The 21744-nt window shown below is 41.1% G+C and overlaps 1 protein-coding gene across 1 annotated transcript in view; it reads right to left on the bottom strand.

The window, feature by feature from the left end:
* The window catches only part of PATJ (PATJ crumbs cell polarity complex component), a 168041-nt gene that overhangs the window by 57860 nt on the left and 88437 nt on the right, over positions 1-21744 (bottom strand). The window contains exons 28-29 of the mRNA XM_054165049.1: positions 11583-11779; positions 1948-2039 (exon numbers count right to left, since the gene is read on the bottom strand). Of these exons, the coding sequence (XP_054021024.1) occupies positions 1948-2039; positions 11583-11779 (289 nt within the window). The remainder of the gene's footprint in view (positions 1-1947; positions 2040-11582; positions 11780-21744) is intronic.

Consider the following 21744-nt stretch of genomic DNA (forward strand, 5'->3'; position numbering starts at 1 on the left):
ATCATGAAGAAAAATTGTGCCTCAAAATCCACTTCTACACAGATGATCCAAAAAGAGGAATTATCATAGAATCTTCTGGGTTGGAAAGGACCTTTAAAAGTAATCTAGACCAACCTCACTGCAGTCAGCCCAGACACTTTCAGCTAGAGCAGGTTGTTCAGAGTCCTGTCCAACCTGATCTGGAATGGGTCCAAGGATGGGGGTATCTACCACCTCAACTTGGGCCAGAGTCTTACCACCCTCACTGCAAAAAAAAAATTCTTATCAGCCCCTTTAAGTACTGAAAAGAAGGTTTCCTTAGAGCCTTCTCATCTCCAGGCTGAACAACCCCAACTCTCTCAGCCTGTCCATGTCTCCCCTGTACCGAGGCCTCCAGAGTCAGACTCAGCACTGCAGCTGATGCTCACGCTGATGGGAATCAGCCCAGGACAGTTGTCTTCCAGCCTGTGAGTGCACAGCGCTGGCTGATGTCTGGCTTTTCACTCTCAAGTCCTTTTCTGCAGGGCCACTCTCCAGCCCTTCATCCCCCAGGCTGTGTTGATACCAAGGATTACCCTGAAATAAGAGCTCAGATGGCCTTTATGTGTTAGACACAATTAAAAAAAAACAATGACATGCTAAGGATTTCCAAACCGGAGCTCCCACACACCCTTCATCACAGCTCTGCAGAACAAGGAGCTTTGCAGCCAGCCGTGGTGCTCAGTGCCACAGGGCAGGCTGCAACGAGCCTGCACTCTCCACGCTGCCTGACACCACCAAACCCAGCCTGGCTTTTGGTTTCATAAGCTATGGTTCTGCCTCTAGAGCTTCCAACCAGTCACATTTTCCACATGCAATTAGGTAATGGTGAGTGAGTTGTTGTACATGACGTTTAATTTTCAATAGCTGGGGAAAGTAACACGGGAGCTGCAGGCAAGATCATTAATCTCCTCTGGATCCTCTGTGCTGCCAAGTATAGCAACTCATTCTTCACTGTGCTAATGCTGCTCTTCCATCATCTCTGTGTATGCTGTACCAGACAGAACCATGCAAGTAAATGTACACATTTATATGCATTCACCCACAGATTATTACACTGTTCACAGGTAAGTTGTGTGTGCACAAAGAATATAAACCAATATCAAGTATGATGTATATTTTGGAGGGAAGACTACATTATAAAATGGCATGGAATGAAAGTCACAGCTGGAATAGCTACATTTACGAAGTAGCAATATATTAAAGCATGTGTGAGTTCTGGGAAAGAGGCAGCTTCTTCCCAGCTCTCCTGACAAGGTCATAAGGGTAATACTTCCTAAACTACAGAGTGAATGCACAAAGTTGTTATCAATTCACATAGGAAAAGTTTTCATGCTTGGAGTAAAAGAAAAGATGCCCATATGTAATTATGCAGGTGAGAGGTCATTTTAGCATATTCCTTCCTATAAAAGCTGTATCAGTGCTCCGCATCAAGGTCAGGTTCCCCCTCTGTACAAATAAGCCCTAGATCACTTTTTAAATCCTCTTTTGATGTCCATACAAAGGTATCTTTCCCACAATCACCCAGTCCATGCTCCATGTACTCCATCTACACTTGCCTACTCCTCTCACAGCAGCTTTTTCTCCAGCCTCAAGCCTCTGCACCATTTTCACTTTCTCTTGGCAGTCTGGGTAAAGCAAGCTGCCCACACTGCCACTGTGTTGGCAGAACCAACCAAAAGCACTTCAGTAAGTCATGGGAGAAGGAGCAGGACAGCTCAGGTTTTCAGCACACATTCAGCATTCTATTACTGCAGATAATTTTTTTTCCCCCAGCATTTTTAAGGAGAAGTTTTCAACTGTCCTGAGAAGAACAGTCAAGAAAAAGGTTTGTTTCCAAGAGAACTGAGCAAGTTGAGCATTTTCAGACAGTATATACTGTAAGAGGCAGAAGTGCAAAACAAATGGTGTGATGAGAATTGTTCTTACCGTATGAAAACTAGTTTGACCTTTGATGGGGCAGTCTTAATGATTGCAGAAGCATTCTGATGACTCCTTCCATACAATATCTGATTGTTTATCTGTTAAAAGGAAACAAATATTTTCATATAAGTGAAGAACTATGCATGGTTTTTATTTCCACGATCAAGACCTCCAAATTTACTGTGGGACAAAGAGATTAGCGTCAAAGAAAATGCAGTCTACAAAACATGAATCACCTAGACTTTTGAGATTCTTACAGAAAAGAATATCAATGTTGCATTGATAGATGCACCTGCCTGTGCAGTGTTTAGAGACAGAAATTCACAGTATCACAGTATCATGGTGACTCCACGACCTCCCTGGGCAGCCCATTCCAATGACAAATGACTCGGTGAAGACCTTTCTCCTCACCTCGAGCCTAAATTTCCCCTGTCGCAGCTTGAGACTGTGTCCTCTTGTTCTGGTGCTGCTTGCTAGAGAGAAGAGACCAATCACTTCCTGGCTACAACCACCTTTCAGGTAGTTGTAGAGAGAACTACTTCCAGAGCTTAGATACCAAGACTCTCTTTCAGGCACCGCTGTGCTGCAGAAAGACATTGTATGATAAAAGATGGGTGTTTCTCAGCTTGACCTTGGCCTGCCCAAGGCTGTCACACCTCCTCTCAGCCAGCTACCTCCAGGAGAGGGTATGAGTTAGTCTACAACTAGAATTCCTCTCCCAGTTTGAAGAAAGTAAGATGCCTACTGTCTTCCAGTGAGTAGGACTTCAACAAGGACAACATCTCTGAGACGAGTATAGCAGCTCCAAGCCAAGCAAAAGCATACTCAGCATCATTCCACAAAAATAACCAGTGGTGTACAAATGGAATATTTAAAGCATTTCATTCATTTCACAGGCAGGGCTCGTGTTTGACACCTTCCCCCACCTCAGCCTGCCCTCAATGCCCTGAGTTTCTTAGGCTTCAGATCCCCTTTAAGAGGAAGAATGTTCATCTTTCACATCAGGCATTACACAAGCTACAATCATGCAGATCCTATGCCAAACAGAAGGTAGATATGAACATCACAATAAATTTAAAGCAAGTAAAACCTGAGCTGAGTACGATGGAGAAAAAAAAATAAATCTACTATGTCAAGAAGATTAACAACCCCCCTGAGCAGTTTCTTAGTTGTACCCTGATGATTTTCAGATTTACAACTAAACTGAAGTGCACACTCAGCAAGGTGGCGAAGGAAAGCATCCTCCCCTGACATGAGGGAGCAGAACTACCACAGATCTCTTCCTTCAGCTCTGACAATTTAGACTGGAATAAACATCAAAAGAACAATGATCTGTGAAAGAACAATTATTTACCTATGCTCAAACACCTGAAAACTTAAGACACTGAAACTAATTCAAAGCTACATTTTGCATCCTGAGGTTTGGCCATAAAAGAAGGCAAAACTTTAAAGACTGGGGGGGTGGGAGAGGGGAAATTTGAAATTAATAGTATTCAAAGTCATGATGTCAGTTCAGGTTCATGGATCAGGTTGTCCTGAGTCTTGCCATCTATCTAAGCAAGCATTGGAGGCTTCCAAGCATGCAGAATGATCTGGTATTTAACTCTGTCAAAATTCTCACTCCAAGCATCTTGATTAGATTAATGGAGTTGGAGTGCTCATGTACCCTTCCAAAGGAAGAAGCCAGCTTTGTTTCAATACTGCAATTTTCTTGCTCCCACTCTTAATTCACAACATAATACTTGCATTCACCTTTAAAATACCAATGGAGTTTAAAATGATGATAATGGAGACCAGGAACAACTTACTAGGGATTATAAAGAGTTTTGGTTGCTGAAAATGTTTGTATTGGATTTTGGCTTTGTGCTCTTGGAAGATTTTATTCATTCAAGCAAGAAACTGGACAAGTTTTAGTCTTGCATCATGTTATTCTGACATAGGCTGCCCACAGAGGTGGTGGAGTAACCATCCCTGGAGGTGTTAGAAAATTGTGTAGACTTGGCACTTTGGACATGGTTTAATGACCATGGTGGTGCTGGGTTGATGGTTGGACTTGAAGATCTTAGAGGTCTTTTCCAAGTAAAACAGCTCTATGATTCTGTAATACTATTTGGTCATATTGGCAACTTCACAATACTCCTGCCTTTTTTAAAAGAGGTCAAAACAACATCTAAGTTCATCAGTTAAATAAGGACAATGCAAGGACAAGAATACAACCCTTAGAAACTTGATTATTCACACACATCAAAGTGCAAACCATTTACCTACCAAGGTGCTTACTGAACATGGAGCCAAGAAAGGGTCTAAAAGAGTCTGAGTTGGCACAAAATGGCCAGTACTAAGCAAATGCCTCCTCAAAGCCAGGTTGGATGAAGCTTCAAGCAACCTGATCTAGAGGAAGGTGTCCCTGCCCATGGTAGGGGAGTGGAACTAGATAATCTTTAAGGTCCCTTCCAACCCAAATAGTTCTATGATTACACCAATTGTTGCTGCCTGGTGGCAAAGTTAGGCAAGAAGCAACATTCCAAGACACACGTTGTTAATCAAAGGTACATTCAGTGGCAGTGGCTTAGCAATAGTGGTGGGATAGTGAGTTCTAGATGAGCAGTTGGACTTGATGATTCAAAGATATCTTCCAACCTTGACAATTCTATGCTTCTAGGATTTAAAAATCCAGTGGCAAAAATGAATGCTCAGCTGCATTCTGGCTTCAAGCTGGACTTGAAACTTTTAGCAAGTTTGTTGACTTAATTTCTCTAAGTTTGAAAATGAATGATTCCTGGGAATGCTGTATGCTTTACAAATTGTTTGGATTTAGTTAAATTAACATCAATTTTTCTAAACAGCAGACTTCTTAGATTAAAATTTATAGTCGTTACTCTGGGTAAATTAATCCTATTCACTAGACAGATCAAGCAGTCCAAAATGTAATTAGCTGTGAGCTGGGTCTGTAAGTTATAATTATTTAATTACACCAAAATGAAAGGATAATCAAAGTAATATATCTCCACAAGGTTTTGGACTGTCCCACATAGTTACTACAGCCAGTATTAATTTTTCTTTTTGTTAAAAAAAAAAAGAAAAAGGTCTCTTTATTTTGCAAAGCAAATTAATGGTCTCTTAACTTCAGATACCACAGTGATGAGTAAAGCACAAAAGCCTACTTAAGTGAAACAACAAAAAAAAAAATATTAGAAGAGAACATGCAGGATTTCCTAAGTAACACCATTTAGTAATCTTTCAAATTAGATAAATAAAATGTCAGATTAACCAAAAAATACTCCAGGAGTCAAACTCCATAAATCTGTGCTTAAGGGTTTGGTTAGATTTTTTTTCTTTTTTTCCCATTAGAGATTAGAAAAGAAAAATCAACACTTTAATTAAGCAAAAAAATAAACAAACTGCTCTAAATAAACCTTAACTCTTCTCTAAATGTCTCTTTACATAATTTCTTGGCCAGAGAACAGAGAAAGATAAAAAACATGCTATAGGTATGAGGTCAGGTCAGCACGCTTCAGTTTAATCTCAAACATAAACCTACACTGATTTTATCACCTATCCCCAATGTACCACTGCCTTCACCTACACAAGTTTTGGTTTACAGTTTAATATATTAAAGTAGCAGAAAGTACAAACTCATTGAAATCTGAGCTCTTAAGAGCAGGGGAAAGAAAAAAAAAAAGGTAAAGGATTGTTTGCCTCTCAAACTTTAATTTGCTGGAGAGAAACATTAGATATGGATATATTTTTTTTTAAACTATGTGGCAGTGGAGTTCCAAATACTATGTGGATTTCCAAATCCATAAAATTAGTATCATCTGATTTTTATGAAAATCAAGTTAAATGATACCCCAAAGCTAGTAAAAGAACTGGCACAGCTTTCTATAGTAAATATATCTTTGCATTAAGTTCCTTCTAGCCACAGAAATTGTAGCATTTCCAGATACAACCAGACTTTCTAAAACAATGGGAAAAGTTTCAAGACCTTTTTGATCAGTCAAATTATACAGACTGAAACCCCATAAAATACACCAAACCCCCAAATAATAAAGCATGAGGAAAATACTGGAAAGAAAAATTAATTAATTAGAATGTGCATACTTCTCTCCTCACCAAATTTCTTGCCTGGCACATGTTCAAACATGTGTATCATCTACAACGATCAGCAGACAATAAAATCCATAAAGATGGAAAAATCTCCTGCCCTGCCTTGTAACTGAGCTTTGCTGTTGGCTCGGTTGGCAGCTGAGCCTTGTGGTTCCCTACCTAGAGAGTGTGGGAAGGGAAACAGGATGACAGTAAACCGCAGACTGCCTGTGCCCTCGTGTACAACCATCTTTGGGTTTGTAGCTTTACCTCATTTGCAGCTTTAAAAATCACCACCCAGCACTAACCTGAACTGGTAACCTGCACACAGAGTACATAACTATTTGCATCCCCCTGTGAAAAAAACAAAAGGACACTATCCCTCAATGTTACCTTCACTAAACGCATCTGAAAAGAACAGAAGCATGGCTATTTGGTTTAAATTGGAATAAAATAAAGGAACACCACGAGTTCCTCATTCGAGATGACTCTTCCAAGTAAAATAAAAAACCATCATTAGAATTAATCATTTAAGATGACTTTTCTCATGTGAGGGCCTGACTTTCTACATTCAAGTACTGTTCCTCTTGAGGGACAGTGCCACTTGCCTAATGCAAAGTAACTGTCTTGGCACAGGAAAAAATTAGCAATCCCACAACAAATCAACTGAGAATAAAATGCCAGTCGCCCCCTCTAAAACAGAAGTGCCATTGTGATTTTGGCTGTGTAATTTACTTGGGTAAAATACCACAGTATCTATCTTGCTATTAAAGAAGAGAATCATAGAATGCATCAGGTTGGAAGGGACCCTCAAAGGCCATCTTGGCCAGCCCCCCTGCAGTGAGCTGGGACATTTTTATCTAGATTACGTTACACAGGGCCCTATCAAGTTTGACTTTGAATATCCTCAGGGATAGGGCCTCCACCACCTCCCTGGACAATCTCTTGCCATACTTCCCTACCCTCATTGTGAAGAGTTTTTTCCTAATGCCCAAAGTGATAAAGCTATATTTATCTAAGATTAACAGAAATTAGCAATCAAAGACTGAGAAACTTGGGGCTGTTTAGTCTACAAATATCTGAAGGGTGACTGCCAGGAGGATGAAGCCAGTCTCTTTTCAGCCAATAGGATAGGAAATTCCATGTCAACAAGAGAAAAAGATATTTTTACTGTGAGGGAGATGGAGCTCTGAAACAGGCTGCCCAGAGAAGCTGTGGAGTCTCCTTCTCTGGAGATCTTCAAAACCCATCTAGATGTGTTCCTGTGCAACCTGCCCTAAGTTGTCCTGCTTTGCAAGGTGGTTGAACTCGATGATTTGTGGAGGTCCCTTCCAACCCCTAGCATTCCATAATTCTTCTCTGCAAGGTTTGTTGAGCCCTGGGACAGGCTGCCCAGGGCTGTGCTGGAGTCTCCATCCCTCGAGGGATTTAAAATACTTGTAGGTGTGGTGCTGAGGGACATGGTTTATTGGTGACTTGGTAGTGCTGGGTCAACAATCTTAGAGGTCTCTCCAACCTAAATAATTCTAAAAGGATATTTAGTACAAAAGCCCTCTGGCTTTGAGCTACATCCAAAATGACATCAAGAAAAAGAAGAAAAAAGAATTCCTTCCCATGCAACTGTCCAGAATGAATGACAGGCAAACTTGAACAGCAATTCTTGATGACCAAGAGTGGTTCTTACTCTCAAGAAATGCTGTGGCCTCCTAGACCAAAACATCCAAAGGAGAAGTTTCCCTCTACCTCCTGTCCTATATTCCACAAGATAAACAGGGACAGGGAGATGGCAGAAAATCCCAACATCAGTAATTCAGTATAACAGGGCTCTGAACAGCTTGGTTTATTAACAGAATGTTGACTCTCTTATGGAGAGATGATAATAATAATAACAAGGTGGATTATTCAGCGTGAATAAAACCTACCAAGAGGACAGACTCACGCAGAGCCCATGAGCAGCAGGGCTGAACAACACAGGTACAGCACCTTGGGAACCTGCTGTGAGCCATGCTGGGCACAATCAGCTGCAGGACTAAGCTCAAACTAATAAGATATGAAGCAGTGCAGACAGCTGCACTAAAACAGCAAGAGTGCAAGGCAGGAGCACCACAGATGGCTTCTGTGCTTGGAAAAGGAACAAAAAAAGCAGAACTTGCCTCATGTGAAAAATACATTCTTTTGCACAGGGACCAAATTCTGACCCAAGTAAATTTTCCCCCAAGTGTGAAAGTTGGATGAAAGGACCATCTCCCTTCAAAAGTTGTTTTCTCCAGCAACATACTCATATAAAATACATCACAGAAAATGCATTTAAAAAAATAATGATATCACATAATTTTTTATGTGACCTGCATTTCTCTCAGTGTACACAGGCTGGACTGACTTTAAAAAGAAGCCAGGACCATGCCCTCCAAAAGATTACAGTTGTCTGCAGAAGCTAAAAGTTAAATGGTATTTAATTAATTCAGTAACAAATGATTTTATGAATAAGGAGCTGAGGCAGCCTCCCACCTCCTTCAATTAAATCCAGTCAAACCCTAGTTCGGAACAAAAATGAGGAGCTTGTATGTCTCCCTCTCTATCTCTGTATCTCCAACTCTAACCTGCAGTGATCAATCATGGGGAAAATGACCTCTAAGGCTTATGACAAAGTGGCTGCAAAGTCCAATAGGGTTTTTCCTGTGGACTAACTATATATTTGACCAGTGGGCAAGGGCCAGCAGCTCAGTCTGCAGGAAGAACATTTTAAAAACTGATATAAAAAGAAGTTAAGTTGCTTCATCAGTAAAGATTGTCCATCCAGGTCTCTGAATGAAGGAAGGATAACATGGGTGAGATAAAACACTTCTGCAACTAACAACCATATTCACACTCTTGAATTTTATATCTTTTAGTGGAAAAAAAAAACAAAACAACCTGGATTCTGTAATTTCCTCACTTCTGAACATTTGGCTTCATCATTAATGATCTTTTAACTTATTTTGTTGTAAAAGACACAGTAAGTAAAGCCAGGTGACCACCTTGACCTCTGCATCATTGGCACGGAAGAAGCACAAAATGATATGGAGATATTCAAAAGCCACCTGGATGCAGCCATGAACAACTAGCTTGAGGATGGCCCTGCCTGAGCAAGAGGGGTTGGTCCGGATGACCTCCAGAAGTCCCTTCCAGGTCCAACTGTTCTGTGATATTCCTACCTTGCTGATCTGTATACTTCTTGGGTATGAGAATTCCTCATGGTTACTGAAATAGTTATTGAATACAATCTGCCAAGTAAATGCCCATTAGTTCCATTTCAATGCTCTTCTCATAACAATAAAATGCTTTTAAAGCACAAAAAAACAGAGCAGTGAATAACTGACCACTGGTATGAACATGACTAATGCACAACCCATTCCTTTGTAACACAGGATGTTTTGACACTGGATACACACTCACTGGGGACCAGAATGAGGTCACCACATCCTTTCACAGAAGTAATGGCACTGGTTACACACCTTTTAATTTGGTTGCAAAGGTAAACAAGAGAGGTAGTTACTAAAAAGCCTCTTGGAACTTGAGTTTATTTGGAGTCTGGGACTTTTGAGATGATGAACACTTTCATTCCACTGAAGATAAAAACCCCAATACAACAAATCATTTTATCTTCAGCTTGACAGGGAGAGGAATTAGGGCAACACCACCACTTTGGAAAATGCTACTTATAACAAAATCTCAAGCCTTGAGATATATGTGATGAACCTCAGATGGTACATCTTTCAAGTACTTCTAATAATACCTAATATTAAATAAGTACTGCAAAAATATAACCACTGAGGTCTAAGAAAATTTTAACAGATCCTTCTTTATGGGAAAGTTTGATGTAAAATGCTCTACCTCTCCTCTAGCAGGAGCTAGACCTCTAGTGTTAGAGGTCTTTAATAACCAAAACAATTCTACGATTCTAACTACTTGGTCTATGAGATACACAGAGGAAAACAGTACCATGAGTCCTTCCAACTAGTAAACCCAAAATTCATAGAATGGCTCAGGTTGGAAGGGACTTCAGAGATCACCTACTCCAGCCTCCCTGCCTCTCAACTAGACTCAGCTGCTCAAGGCCTCATTCAACCTGGCCTTAAACACCCCCAGGGAGGAGGAATTCACAACCTCCCTGGGCAAGCTATTCCAGAGTCTCACCACCCTCATACTGAAGAACTTCTTCCTAAGATCCAATCTAAACCTACTCTCCCTCAGCTTCAAACCATTTCCCGCTGTCCTGTTGCTGGACATGCTTAAGAAAAGTCCCTCCACAGGATCCCTTGAGGTATTGGAAGGCAGCTCTAGGGTCCCCCTGGAGTCTTCCCTTCTGTAGGCTAAATAACCCCATTTCCCTCAGCCTATTCCCATAGTGGAGGTTTGTGGTTTGGTTTTGAGTTTTTGTTTTGTTTTGTTTTTTTACTGTTAAAATGTGGTGCCAGGGACAGAAAAAACATGCATTTGAAAGAGAATGTTATTTTCCTACCCTATTCCAGCACTGAATAGGCCTTCATAGCATTTACCACATGTAAAAATAAAATAACAAACTTCTGACAGTGTTATTATTAAACAAGTCTTTTTTGTACTATGTGTATTGAAACCCCATAATTACAGAACTGTTATACAATGACAAATGCTTAGACAACTCCGAGTACTCCCAAGGTATCCCCAGACAGTCAAATTGCTCTTTCTAAAGTCAAGAAATGTGAGGAAAAAATAGGTGGCTCTTTGATGGCACAAAGAGTTGCTGCAAGATCAAAAAATCACCACCCATGGAGAGCAGTAGGTCAGCATATACCTGCTCTTCAGCAGAAGCTTCTCTCTGAAGGGAAGATCCCCAGGGATGCCTGATTTTTCAAACTGCTGAAGCAATCATGAGATGGGGAACCTCTGCAGGTATAGCAAAGTGTCATTTTGCAACAGCCAAAAATCAGATGAAGTGTAGAAAATCTGTGTTTTCAATCAGAAGGTGAAGCAAGGAGATAGGGAAAAAGTGAAGACAAAATACTCTGCTTGCTAATGAGCTCTCTTGCCTCATGGGTGAACTCGTGGCAGACACAACTAAAGAAAATAAGTATTTGAAGTTGCAACAGATGAAAACAGATTACAGCATGAAATTTATTTTCAGGATGGGGAATGTCTCTGTCATCTGTAAAAACACATATGGTGACTTAGAGGGAGTTTGGGTTTGTTTTTTTTCAATGTCAGGTGTGAATTTCCCTGTAAAACCACATATGCACTATGAGGATAGATTTACAGTCCCCTTCCTGCCTTTCAACAGTCCCTCCCAACCATAGCTTGTGAACATGCTGAGAGCACAGACTTCACTCACAAGACATTAGTTTTCACAGGCCAATGATTTTTGTTTCACTGAAAACACATTTACCTGCCAAAGGCCAAGTTCTCAGTTGGCATAAATCAGTGCAGCTCCTTGCCTCAGCCACCTAATTCCATTTGTGGGCTTTATTTAAGGTTCAAATGATAGCTTCACATATGCCTCTCCCTCTCTCCATATGAATCCTGCTTAGTAGCTACCTTACCTCTAGAAGTTCATCACCAATATGCATCCTTCCATCTCGTCCCGCAGGTCCATCTGGATTGATACCAACTACAAAGATGCTCATACGAGACCGGTCCTTGTTGCCAGCAAGGCTCAGCCCCAGCCCATTTTTGTCTTTCTCAAGCTCAATAATGTGCAACTCTCCAGGTAGATCTGCATATCTTTGCCTGATTTTTTCTGGAAAGATCAAGAAACATAACGTGGAGTTATAACACAAAGTAACTTACATGCAAGATGTTCAAGAACACACAGGAATGCACTAAAAAGGGATGGTTTCTCAGCATTTACTCTTTGTTAACAGAGGGCTTTCCAGCACAGACTCAAAACGTCATTTGCTGTGCCTCTGTCACTCACACAGCAAAATGCAGCAGCAGCTGCAAATACTTTTCACATGAAATCTGCATGATTTCAATTATTTGCACAACAGGCTGGTTCTAAACTGATTTTTCTTTTTCTTTTTCTTTTTTTTTTAAAGAAGAGTAAACAAGGGAAATCTGGAGGAACCTCAATCTTATCTTCCATAAACTATCTATTTTCAGGAAACTCTCATGAAGTTAGAGCTGGTTCATTAACCTCTGTGGGAAACTGTAATGCTTACATTGCTAGCACACTGCAAATTCACATCTCCAGGTAGAATCTTTTGACTTTTGCTTCTTCCTGGTGACTCCAGAAAATGCTCACCATGCTCTGCTTAACATTATGCGCTACTGTGCAGATGGATTACTCAAAGCAGATGTCAGTGACAATGGATATAAATTATTACAGTTTTAAATGCACCCTCACTTGATATTAAAGTAGTTATTTGTTTTTCATCTACATTTCTGTGGCAGGGTGCAATATCCTTACAAAGTTATTTGGAGCACATTGCACGTCTGTGGATGCTGACAGTTTAATCTGAATGCTTTTTCACCACCGGCATACAAATATTTAGAACTACTTTTTTTCCTATTTGTCATTTTAAAGACAGCTTTGTAACACCACCTGCATCAAATGCTTCAGCTGGGCCGTGCATTAAAAAGCAAGTCAAAGTTTTCTGTCACTGGATGTCACCTTTAGTACACAGCCCAAGGTGAAAGAAACTGCTGCATTATGCATTAAGAAGAGAAATAAGAGATATTTTATGTTCAACTATATCCCTGAGTCAGCAGCAGTACCTAGATCAATATTAGCTACTACCGTTCCACTGGGAAGCATATTTCAGTAGTATGATTTTAACCACTGTAGTGAATGTTCCCATGACAACAGGGAAGAGGGGAAAGAGCTGAGAGGAAGGTGAGAAGGAAGCGAATAAAAGTGAAGAAAAAAAACCTGCTGAGAAGTCAGACAGTAAAGTGGAAGTGTTCCTTCCACAGTTCCTGTGCAGGCTGCCTGGGTGATTTAGCCGAACTTGGGTCCACTTAGATGGCTCTCCTCTCCAAGGGTCCTTCTACAGCAATCTACTAACTGCAGCAGCCCCTTTTGCTTCATCAGGGACCACTAGAATATGTGGAGCACTCTCCTGTCCCCAGTCCCTGACACACTCAGAGCAACATAGACAAAAACCAGCTTTCCTGTTGTTGCATTTACAGGCCAGTACTCTCCTGCCACACTCAAAATCCCCAGTGGCCTGGAGTCTGAGCCTAAAATCCTGGGGGTGTGTATTAAGGGTGAGATGTTATCCCTGGAAAGCTGTAAAGCCCTACAGAGGTCTGCACAAAATCAGAATATCAGAAGAAATTAGAAACCTCACTTGTTTCTATCAATTATATGCCAAAAATGCACATAACTGCATTACATAGTAATCCATGGAGCAGCGTAGTGCTTGAACATATTCCTTAGCTAATGGGGTCAAAATGTAATTAGAGGTGTGATTTGCTACTTGAATTTGGAAAGTGGGGAATTTTTTTTTTCTTTTTTTCCTGCTTAGTATGCAGGATACCTCCTGCTGAAAAACAGTGAGGAGAGGTCTTGAATATGGTGCTTTTGGAAGTACAGCAGATGCAAGCACATACGCAGCCACACGTGTTTTGTTCACACCGCCAAGGTTTAACACTCTTTTCCCATTAAGTGAAGTCCAGAGCTGAAGAGCTCTAGGACATTTTCTGCTCACCACAAACAAACAACTCACTGCAGAGCAGCAAGAAACAGCAGTGTGTGTTTGCTATAAGAATAGGTCATCAGCAGAAAGAGGATTTCTCAGTGATTATGCTTTTGTGCATAAAGCGAAGCATCAGTGCTCTGGAGGGCTGCTGGTGACTGATCACTGCTGTGCCACTGTTTCTTCCATTGCTCATTTTACATGGATGACACATCTCACTTTCATTTGCTAGAAGCAAAATACAAGTCTAAAGCGTGTTTTTAGCAATGAGTACTCAGATGCACAGAAAAGAAGTGAAGGAGCAATGCTGAACACACTGTACAGATATGATGTTGCACATCTCCAGAGTCTGCTTCCAAATTAATTTCTTGCTTGTCTGTAAAAACTCCCTGAAACAAGTGAGACACAGGGGCAGCTCTGTGACACTGTACACATGGACACATCGCTGCAGCCTCTATCTGCAGACAACTGCCTGCTGAGCTTGCCCATATCAGTGAGTCTGAACTCTGTGGTGTTTCCTCTTCCCGGAGCAGCCCAAAATGAGTTTTCTCACATGGGAAAAATGCTAGCTGTTCAGAAGTATGTGTGTATTCCTGTTCCATGCTGGGCTGAAACTAAAAGCAATTTTTAGTCCTCTAAAAATTAGCCATTACAGCAATTGCCTGGGATGAGACAGAGCCCCACTGAAGTTCCTGGTCTGCCAGGAAATGGAAACCTGGTGAGCCAATGCCCAGCTCAGTACTCCAGGTGTAGCCAGTAATGCCCCACTGCAGGAACAATCCTTTGGTGAAAGAAAATAAGATATGGGCAAAAAAAACCCCAGAGGCTAATTCCACGGGCCATCAAGCTGCTTATTTGTTTAGAGTTGGTCTTGTTTGTCTGTTTGGGTTGGGTTTTGTGGGGTTTTTTTGTTTGGTTGGTTGTTTTTTTTCCCCAAAATATTTTCCCTGCTGCATGTTTTGGATTGAACAAATTCATACTTAGAACAGAAGGAAACCTCCCTGTAGACTAAGTCCTTTATTAAAATATCACATTCATTTATGAAGCAAATGATTGAAATGGCTGGATTAGTAAAATAGTGGGAGACTGTGGAGGAAAGAGTGAAGATGCTACACTTCCAGTCTGGCAGGAGAGCACCGTTACCAATTTCTGCTGGAGAAGACACAAGCATGTGTGAACATGTTCATGAACATAGGGACAAGCAGAGACACCCCTGCTTTTAAAACCAATCCTCCCTGAGCAGGACATGCTGTCTGCTCCCTGAACAACAGAAGGTTCTGGCTCTCACATGCCCCACCTCCTGCAATTAAACACTTCCAAGGGCTGTCCTCACGAGCCAGCCTTGCAGCGTAAATAGTAACGCTCTATTCCCAGCGGTTACTCCTCCAATCTGCATACAAATATCCTCTGGGCATCCAGCTGACTTCTTCTAACACTGGAATTGTATTCTCAGCTTGCCTCTTAATAAGAATCTCGTAAGATTATTTTAAACAAGTATTTACTGCTTAAATAAACGTGCATCCACGGCATCTTCTTTTCAATGCCTTTCTCAGCTTTTTATTTTTTCCCTCTCCTCTCCAGCTGGTATCACTTTTCAGTCCTCTGCCTAGCATTGGGGAGCCAGTTAGCATCTGCTTTTGCAAAGAATTCCATTATCTGCCTTCATTACCAGACACTTTACACAAGGCGATTGTAATTCTGTTGTTGTTGCATTACACACAGGACACAGAGCTTCTCCTTTTGGCACTACACAGAGTTGCCTCCACACTCAGAGACTACATGCCCAAATCGCAACTTCTGCAAACATACCTCACCAACAATATTTAACCCGCTAAGGGTGCACCCAGATCCTCTTAAAGACACTATACAGATGTAAGATGAACTAAAAGCACAAGTACATGCTTTAGTGATGGCTCCTGCAATATATCTCCCAGTTATACTAGCAGACAATTACATTGCAAAGAGAAACCCTGGAAACAGAAGACAAGTGCTTGCACATAGTATACTATTGTGCTGCCATGTATGTTTCCCTGCTTCAGCCACTACCCCTATTATATTAAACAGAGAGATAAAAGAAATAAATGGGGACAATATGGCCAGGATAGTAGTTTGCATGATCTAGTATTGCAACAAATAGACTATTTATCTACGTGAAAAAAAAAGCAAAAAAAGCCAGGCATCACTTCTCAAGAAGGTAAGCGGCTCTTGAAATTACAAAGATATACAAAGCACTTGCAAGTGGCTGAGGAGTTCATTTCGCAAACCTGCTGAAACCTCCAGTTAAATGAGCTGAAAGAGAAGAGGTGTTTCTTTGGAAAATGGTGTCTCTGCATGATGCAAATTAGAGTCCATCTAGAACGGTAAAAAGAGGAAAAGAAACAGCTCTGGATGACGCAGCCAGGGGACTGCTTTCAGTACCAAGTGCTCAATATTAAAACTGTCAAGGCAAAATAGAGAGAAAAGAAAGGGGGGGAAAAACCACCACAGAAAATGATGACAGATATTTGCCTATAGAAGGTGATACTGAAGATTTTACATTCCTCTTGCATTGCCTCAGATAACTATTAAGCAACATATGCTGGCTTTTGAAGACGACAATGGTCTCATTTATCAGCCTGGGTTCATTTTAATGGCTTTAGCTACCATTTTTATCACATGGCACATAACTGGGTTACAGCCTTAGCCTTTCCTGAGATTACTGTGCGCAGGCAGCAGTGCTGCAGCATCACAACCAGTTTTTCACTGAGTAATGATAGCTATCAGAATGCAGCTAGCATCCAGAACACAGAGCCAACCTTGCATATCAAACAAGTAATTCCCTTCTTGATTTCACTATCAACATTTAAAAGTAACCAAAAAGAATAAAAAAAGTAGGAAGTCCCCTGAAAGCTAACCCTGGAGCTGTGAGGGCAGCATGTCTAATTTACTGATTACAATTTACAAGAACCTAAATAAGCATATTGAAGGGACCATAATTGAACAAATGGGGTTTAGAATTCTCCCACTACTAATAATATAACAAGCTTATTGTTTTAATCTTCCCACTAGCTCTCTATTCAGCTCCAAGGAGACAGAGTTCTTCAAACCTTATCTCAAAAGTGATGTCCTCATCTGTTTTCATAAGCTTTAAATTGAAAAATAGGGAGAATTTCTGTAATGCCTTCTTAAATTCCATAAAATTCTAATTCTGCACTCAGTGATCAGCATGCATTTGAAAAGCAGGGCAACTGTATTCAAAACTAGCAGATCTAAACAGAAGAACACTGATCACGTTATGACCATGCTTCCCTCAGACAGTGAGAGGACAGGACAGTTTGCTGGTACTCACATCATTACAAACACTGTTTTCTCCAAACCTGAGGGCAGGGGGATTCCCTGCAGTGGGATGGGGCAGCGATGGGTCCCCCATCTGATCCAGAAACTTAGCATCCCCTAGGATCTCCCTTTGACAGCCACACCATCCCTTCGGCAACACCTTGCTTTGTGTACACCATTTGGAAGTCACTTACTAAAAGTGAAACAATACTTTTCAGAGAAAAATAAAACCCCAAGCCCAAGTCTGTCATATATAAGGCTCCCTCTCTCCCTTCCTCCCCAAAATACTGTGAGCCCAAATACTGTAACCTTACTTTTAAATAAGTGAATCAGAGAGCATGCACAAGGTGCCAGATAGCCAAAGCCTTCTCTAGAGGAGCAGCTGCAGTGTGGGCTTTCATATTCTCACATATATAACTCACCTAAACTCAAGTGAAAATCCAGCGTGCATTAATCTGTCCTGAGATAATGTTCTTACCCTAACTTGAGGACTGCATCTGTTCTTCAGTTTTGTATGAAGGTTTTGGGCTATGTGGGATCTTCAAATTTCTTCTCTTCTAACTCCTTCCTTCAAGCTCAGGCTCCCATTCCTTTTTCTCCTCTCCTGCCATGTTAACGCTTGCAGCAGCTTCTCGTCTCACACAAGAAAACTTTGACTCTCCTCCAATGCTTTCCTTAAATCCCACTTGTCCCTCACTTCACTCTTTCTCCAGCAGAAGGTAAAAAATCTCAGCTAGTGATTTTTAACTAATCCACGAAGAAGGGTATAATGAGAGCCTCCACAATCCACTTCAAGTACCATTTCAAGTTTGTTCCTGTGAGCAGGTGACATTTGGAAACAGTTATCATTAATTTTTTTCTTCCTATAATCAAGGAATAGTCACACTCGAAGACAACAGCAGAGAGAAAAGCAACATTCAGCCCTGGCTGACAACCAACATAACTGCAGTGGGTAACATCAGGGAGCACCTCTAGTGCTTGCACCAGCTCATGTCAACATCTTGAACAAATGGAATTCTTGCCAACAATTTTTTCCTTGTTTCAGGCCCAAAGCTTCACTCTAAACCTGCAGTTCCATTACACAACACTTAAGCTCTCTCAGGAAGAAGCAGTGTTTGTTTCCCCCATGAGATGGAAGAGACACGAGTCCATTCGTACTGATGTTGATCCAAGATCTTTCATTGCTTTTAAAAGAAGATTTAGTGCAAGTATAGTAAGCAGAGCATCCTGATGCTCATAATTGCTGATTATAAGAGAATCTGCCCTCCCCTGCACACAATACTTCCACTAATTTGCCTTTCAAATGATGCATTAACCCTCATCAAAGCACTTGGATTTCCTTAGCAGTGACCTCCTCTGGGTGCTGTGATCTTGCAATCAGTCACTCTGGTGAAGCGCAGAGCTCAAAGTGCCTCTGCTCCAGCTAATGATCCCACAGCCTTACAGGTTTTGGAGGAAAGAAGTGGGAAAAGCTTCTCATATGTTCCTTACCTGCTGATCTGGGATTGATAAACTGGTTGGTTGGTAGAAGACACACCAAATGGGTGACCTGCTGACACATCATACTGCCACTACTTGATTAAATACAGTCAGATAGCAACAAAGATTTTTCTGCTGGAGAAAATTCTCTATGAGGTTACAAATAGTTACAGACAAAAACAAATCACATCTTGGTTGATGTCTGAACTCACAAAAGGCCCAACCTAAGGCATTTTGATCTGATTACACCCTTAAAATGTGGGGTAGCCTCAAAAGACAGCTGCTGTAGACCCCATTTTAAAGCTGTTAAAAAGATAAGTGAGAAACCCCCCATTTAAAGCACTCTGCTCGATGACATTGCAATATATTATATTGTACTGTGTATTTTAAGTCATCTTAGACCACAATGTTGCAGCCTTCAGAGCTTTCCAGCCCTCTTGTTGGTGATGGCACTGAGCAGCCCAGAGATAAGGCTGTTATCACAGCAGCCAGACTCCTGCACACAAGCCACACCTCCCAAGAGGAAAGTGGTCTTGCTCCTGCTCTGCTGAGGTTTGCCTAACAGTTCTTGGGGAAGCTAGGAAATGTTAGCAGTGTAAGAACATTAAAAATACTGATTTCCATCTGCAAAGTCTCAAGGAAAATTGAAATGGCTCTAAACACACATTGCTTGCATCCCTGGCATGCTGCATGATGGCTATCACATGGCATCAACATGGCCACCACGTGTCAGTGATCTGCAAAGATGTATGACATGCAAACACAAACCCATTTTACAACGCAGTTTGGGAGAGAAATCTTACAATTGGGAGAGAAATATCTTTTCTAAGCTGCTCCTTCTAGTAGCAGCAGGTTGTCCAGTTTGGTCCTGACCACACTGCTCTGCTAGGACCTATAGTCCATCCCTCACAGCTGTATTTCAAAGCTGCTTGTTCATTTGATGGCAGAACAAGACTGTCTGAGACCAAACAAAGAATATTGGGGAGCTCTAATCCATTGCTTTTCTGCTTGGTCTCAACATGAACAAATGAATAGTGCGAACATTTAAATTCTCCCTCCCTTGACAATAACACAGGGTAACTTGATCTGACAGTGTTTCATCTTTAAATAATGATGTTCCCACAAAGCCACTGGCGCAGTCATTATCTTGGAATCTTTCTGCACTGAGTCTAATTAAAGAGAGCAACATCAGACTATTGTCAGAAACTCAAAAGTTGGTTACCTAACAAAGGCTGTTACTGGTCCAAAGTGCCAACTTTCCCAGTGATAAGTAATTGTGAACGGCAGTCCAGAGGACGCCTCGCAAAAGTCAAGGTGATGAGACATTTCTCACAAAGATTTTCATTCCTAATTTAAGAACCTGTGATGAGAGCCTGAACATCCACCATCTAGAGGGATATGGGATGAGAAAAATGGGGAGATGTTTGGACTTAACAATAAAGACTTTTTGGCTGGCAAACATAACTTATAGTGATGAGCCCCAAAATCTAAACAGAACTCTTAAAGGAAGGTCTCCAAGGGAACCGCCACCATTTGTGAAATGTAGATGAAAACCCATAAAGCTTCAGAAAATCCCCCAAACAGTTGTACTAACAAGCCATAAATATAAAAAACGACTAAGAACCTGGTTGTAAAAGAGCAGGTGAAGAGGAGGTAATAATACTGTGCAGCTGGGCTAAGAGATGAAGTCGAGATGGCAGGAAGAATATCCCACCCTTTGCTGTAGCAGCACAGCCTTGCGATGCAACAGAACTACATGAAATTAGTGTGACTTGACTAGGACTAAATTAAATGTTTGGATTTAAAAAAACCCACCACAGGAGTTTAAGTTTGTTTATACAGCAAGTTTTAAATATGCTGTGGCAGCGATTAGAAAAGATTAACGTTGGATGAGTCATCTGGGACTGCAAAGCCCAGGAAAATACCCACAGAGCTATGCTGGAAGATACAGTGCAAGTCTTAACAGCAAGAAGAATCAAGGAAGAGAGATCATGATCAGCTGCATCAGTTGTGATTTCATTCAATGGTGATCCTGTTTAATATTTTAAGTTTTTAGTTATTTGGCTAAAGACTGATTGTAACTAGTTAATCACTACAAAACCACATTTATCTACAATAAAAAAATTTGGATTTTTATTGTGAGTTCCTTCTTTAGGCCAACTATGAGGATAAAATGCTGTTTAAGTATGTAAGGAAATATAAAATTTACTACACATTTATTGATGAGCTAGAGATTTAACTCACAGCTCTGGAAGGACATGGACCTGATGGAGCAGGTCCAGAAGAGGGCCATGAAAATGATCAGGGAACTGGAGCACTTCTGCTATGAGGACAGACTGAGGGAGCTGGAGTTGTTCAGTCTAGAGAAGAGAAGGCTCCAGGAAGACCTAATAGCAGCCTCCCAGTAGCTGAAGGGGGCTACAAGAAGGATGGAGAGAGTCTGTTTGTGAAGGCCTGCAGTGACAGGACCAGGGGCAATGGTTTGAAATTGGAGAAGAGGAGATTTAGACTGGGTGTTAGGAACAAGTTCTTTACCATGAGGTTGGTGGAACACTTCAATAGATTGCTCAGGGAGATAGTTTAAGCCCCATTCCTGGAGATATTCAAAGTCAGGCTTGATGAGGCTCTGAGCAATGTGATCTAGTGGAGGATGTCCCTGCTGACTGCAGTGGAGTTGGACTACCTGATCTTTGGAGGCCCCTTCCAACCCAAACCATTCTATGATATGCCTGATCACAGAACAATTTAGGCTGGAAAAGACCTTTAAAGGTCATCTAGTCCAACTCCCCTACAGCAAGCAGGGCCATCTTCACCTTGAGCAGCTTGGTCAGAGCTGCATCCAACCTGACCTGGAATGGTTCCAGTGATTTTGTGACATTGTGAACAACCTTTCTTATGTACCACATACTTTTCATAACAATATATACTGTTCCTCTTTGGACAGAAATTACAATGCAATTGAAATATAAGCAACAGCTCTGTAAAAAAAAAATATTGCCTACAAGAATGCCAGTTGTGATTAATAGAAGAAAAATGTTTTTATTGCATAGTTACAATTTAAAACTGGAATATTAAACAAAAGCATTGTTATTCTCACAGCAGATAATGGAGGTTCTATGCTGATCAAAACCATTTTTAAACTGTCTAATTTCCACTTTGTCAAAGATTCCCTTTTGTTGGTCTTTGGGCCTTCACAAACACCTAGTTAACGATAAACGCTGCGCAGTGACCTCGCAGGAGGTTCTGCTGTCACACCGTGGCCACAAACACT

This window comes from Dryobates pubescens, chromosome 11, assembly GCF_014839835.1.
Source record: "Dryobates pubescens isolate bDryPub1 chromosome 11, bDryPub1.pri, whole genome shotgun sequence".
In the NCBI taxonomy this organism is placed as follows: Eukaryota; Metazoa; Chordata; class Aves; order Piciformes; family Picidae; genus Dryobates; species Dryobates pubescens.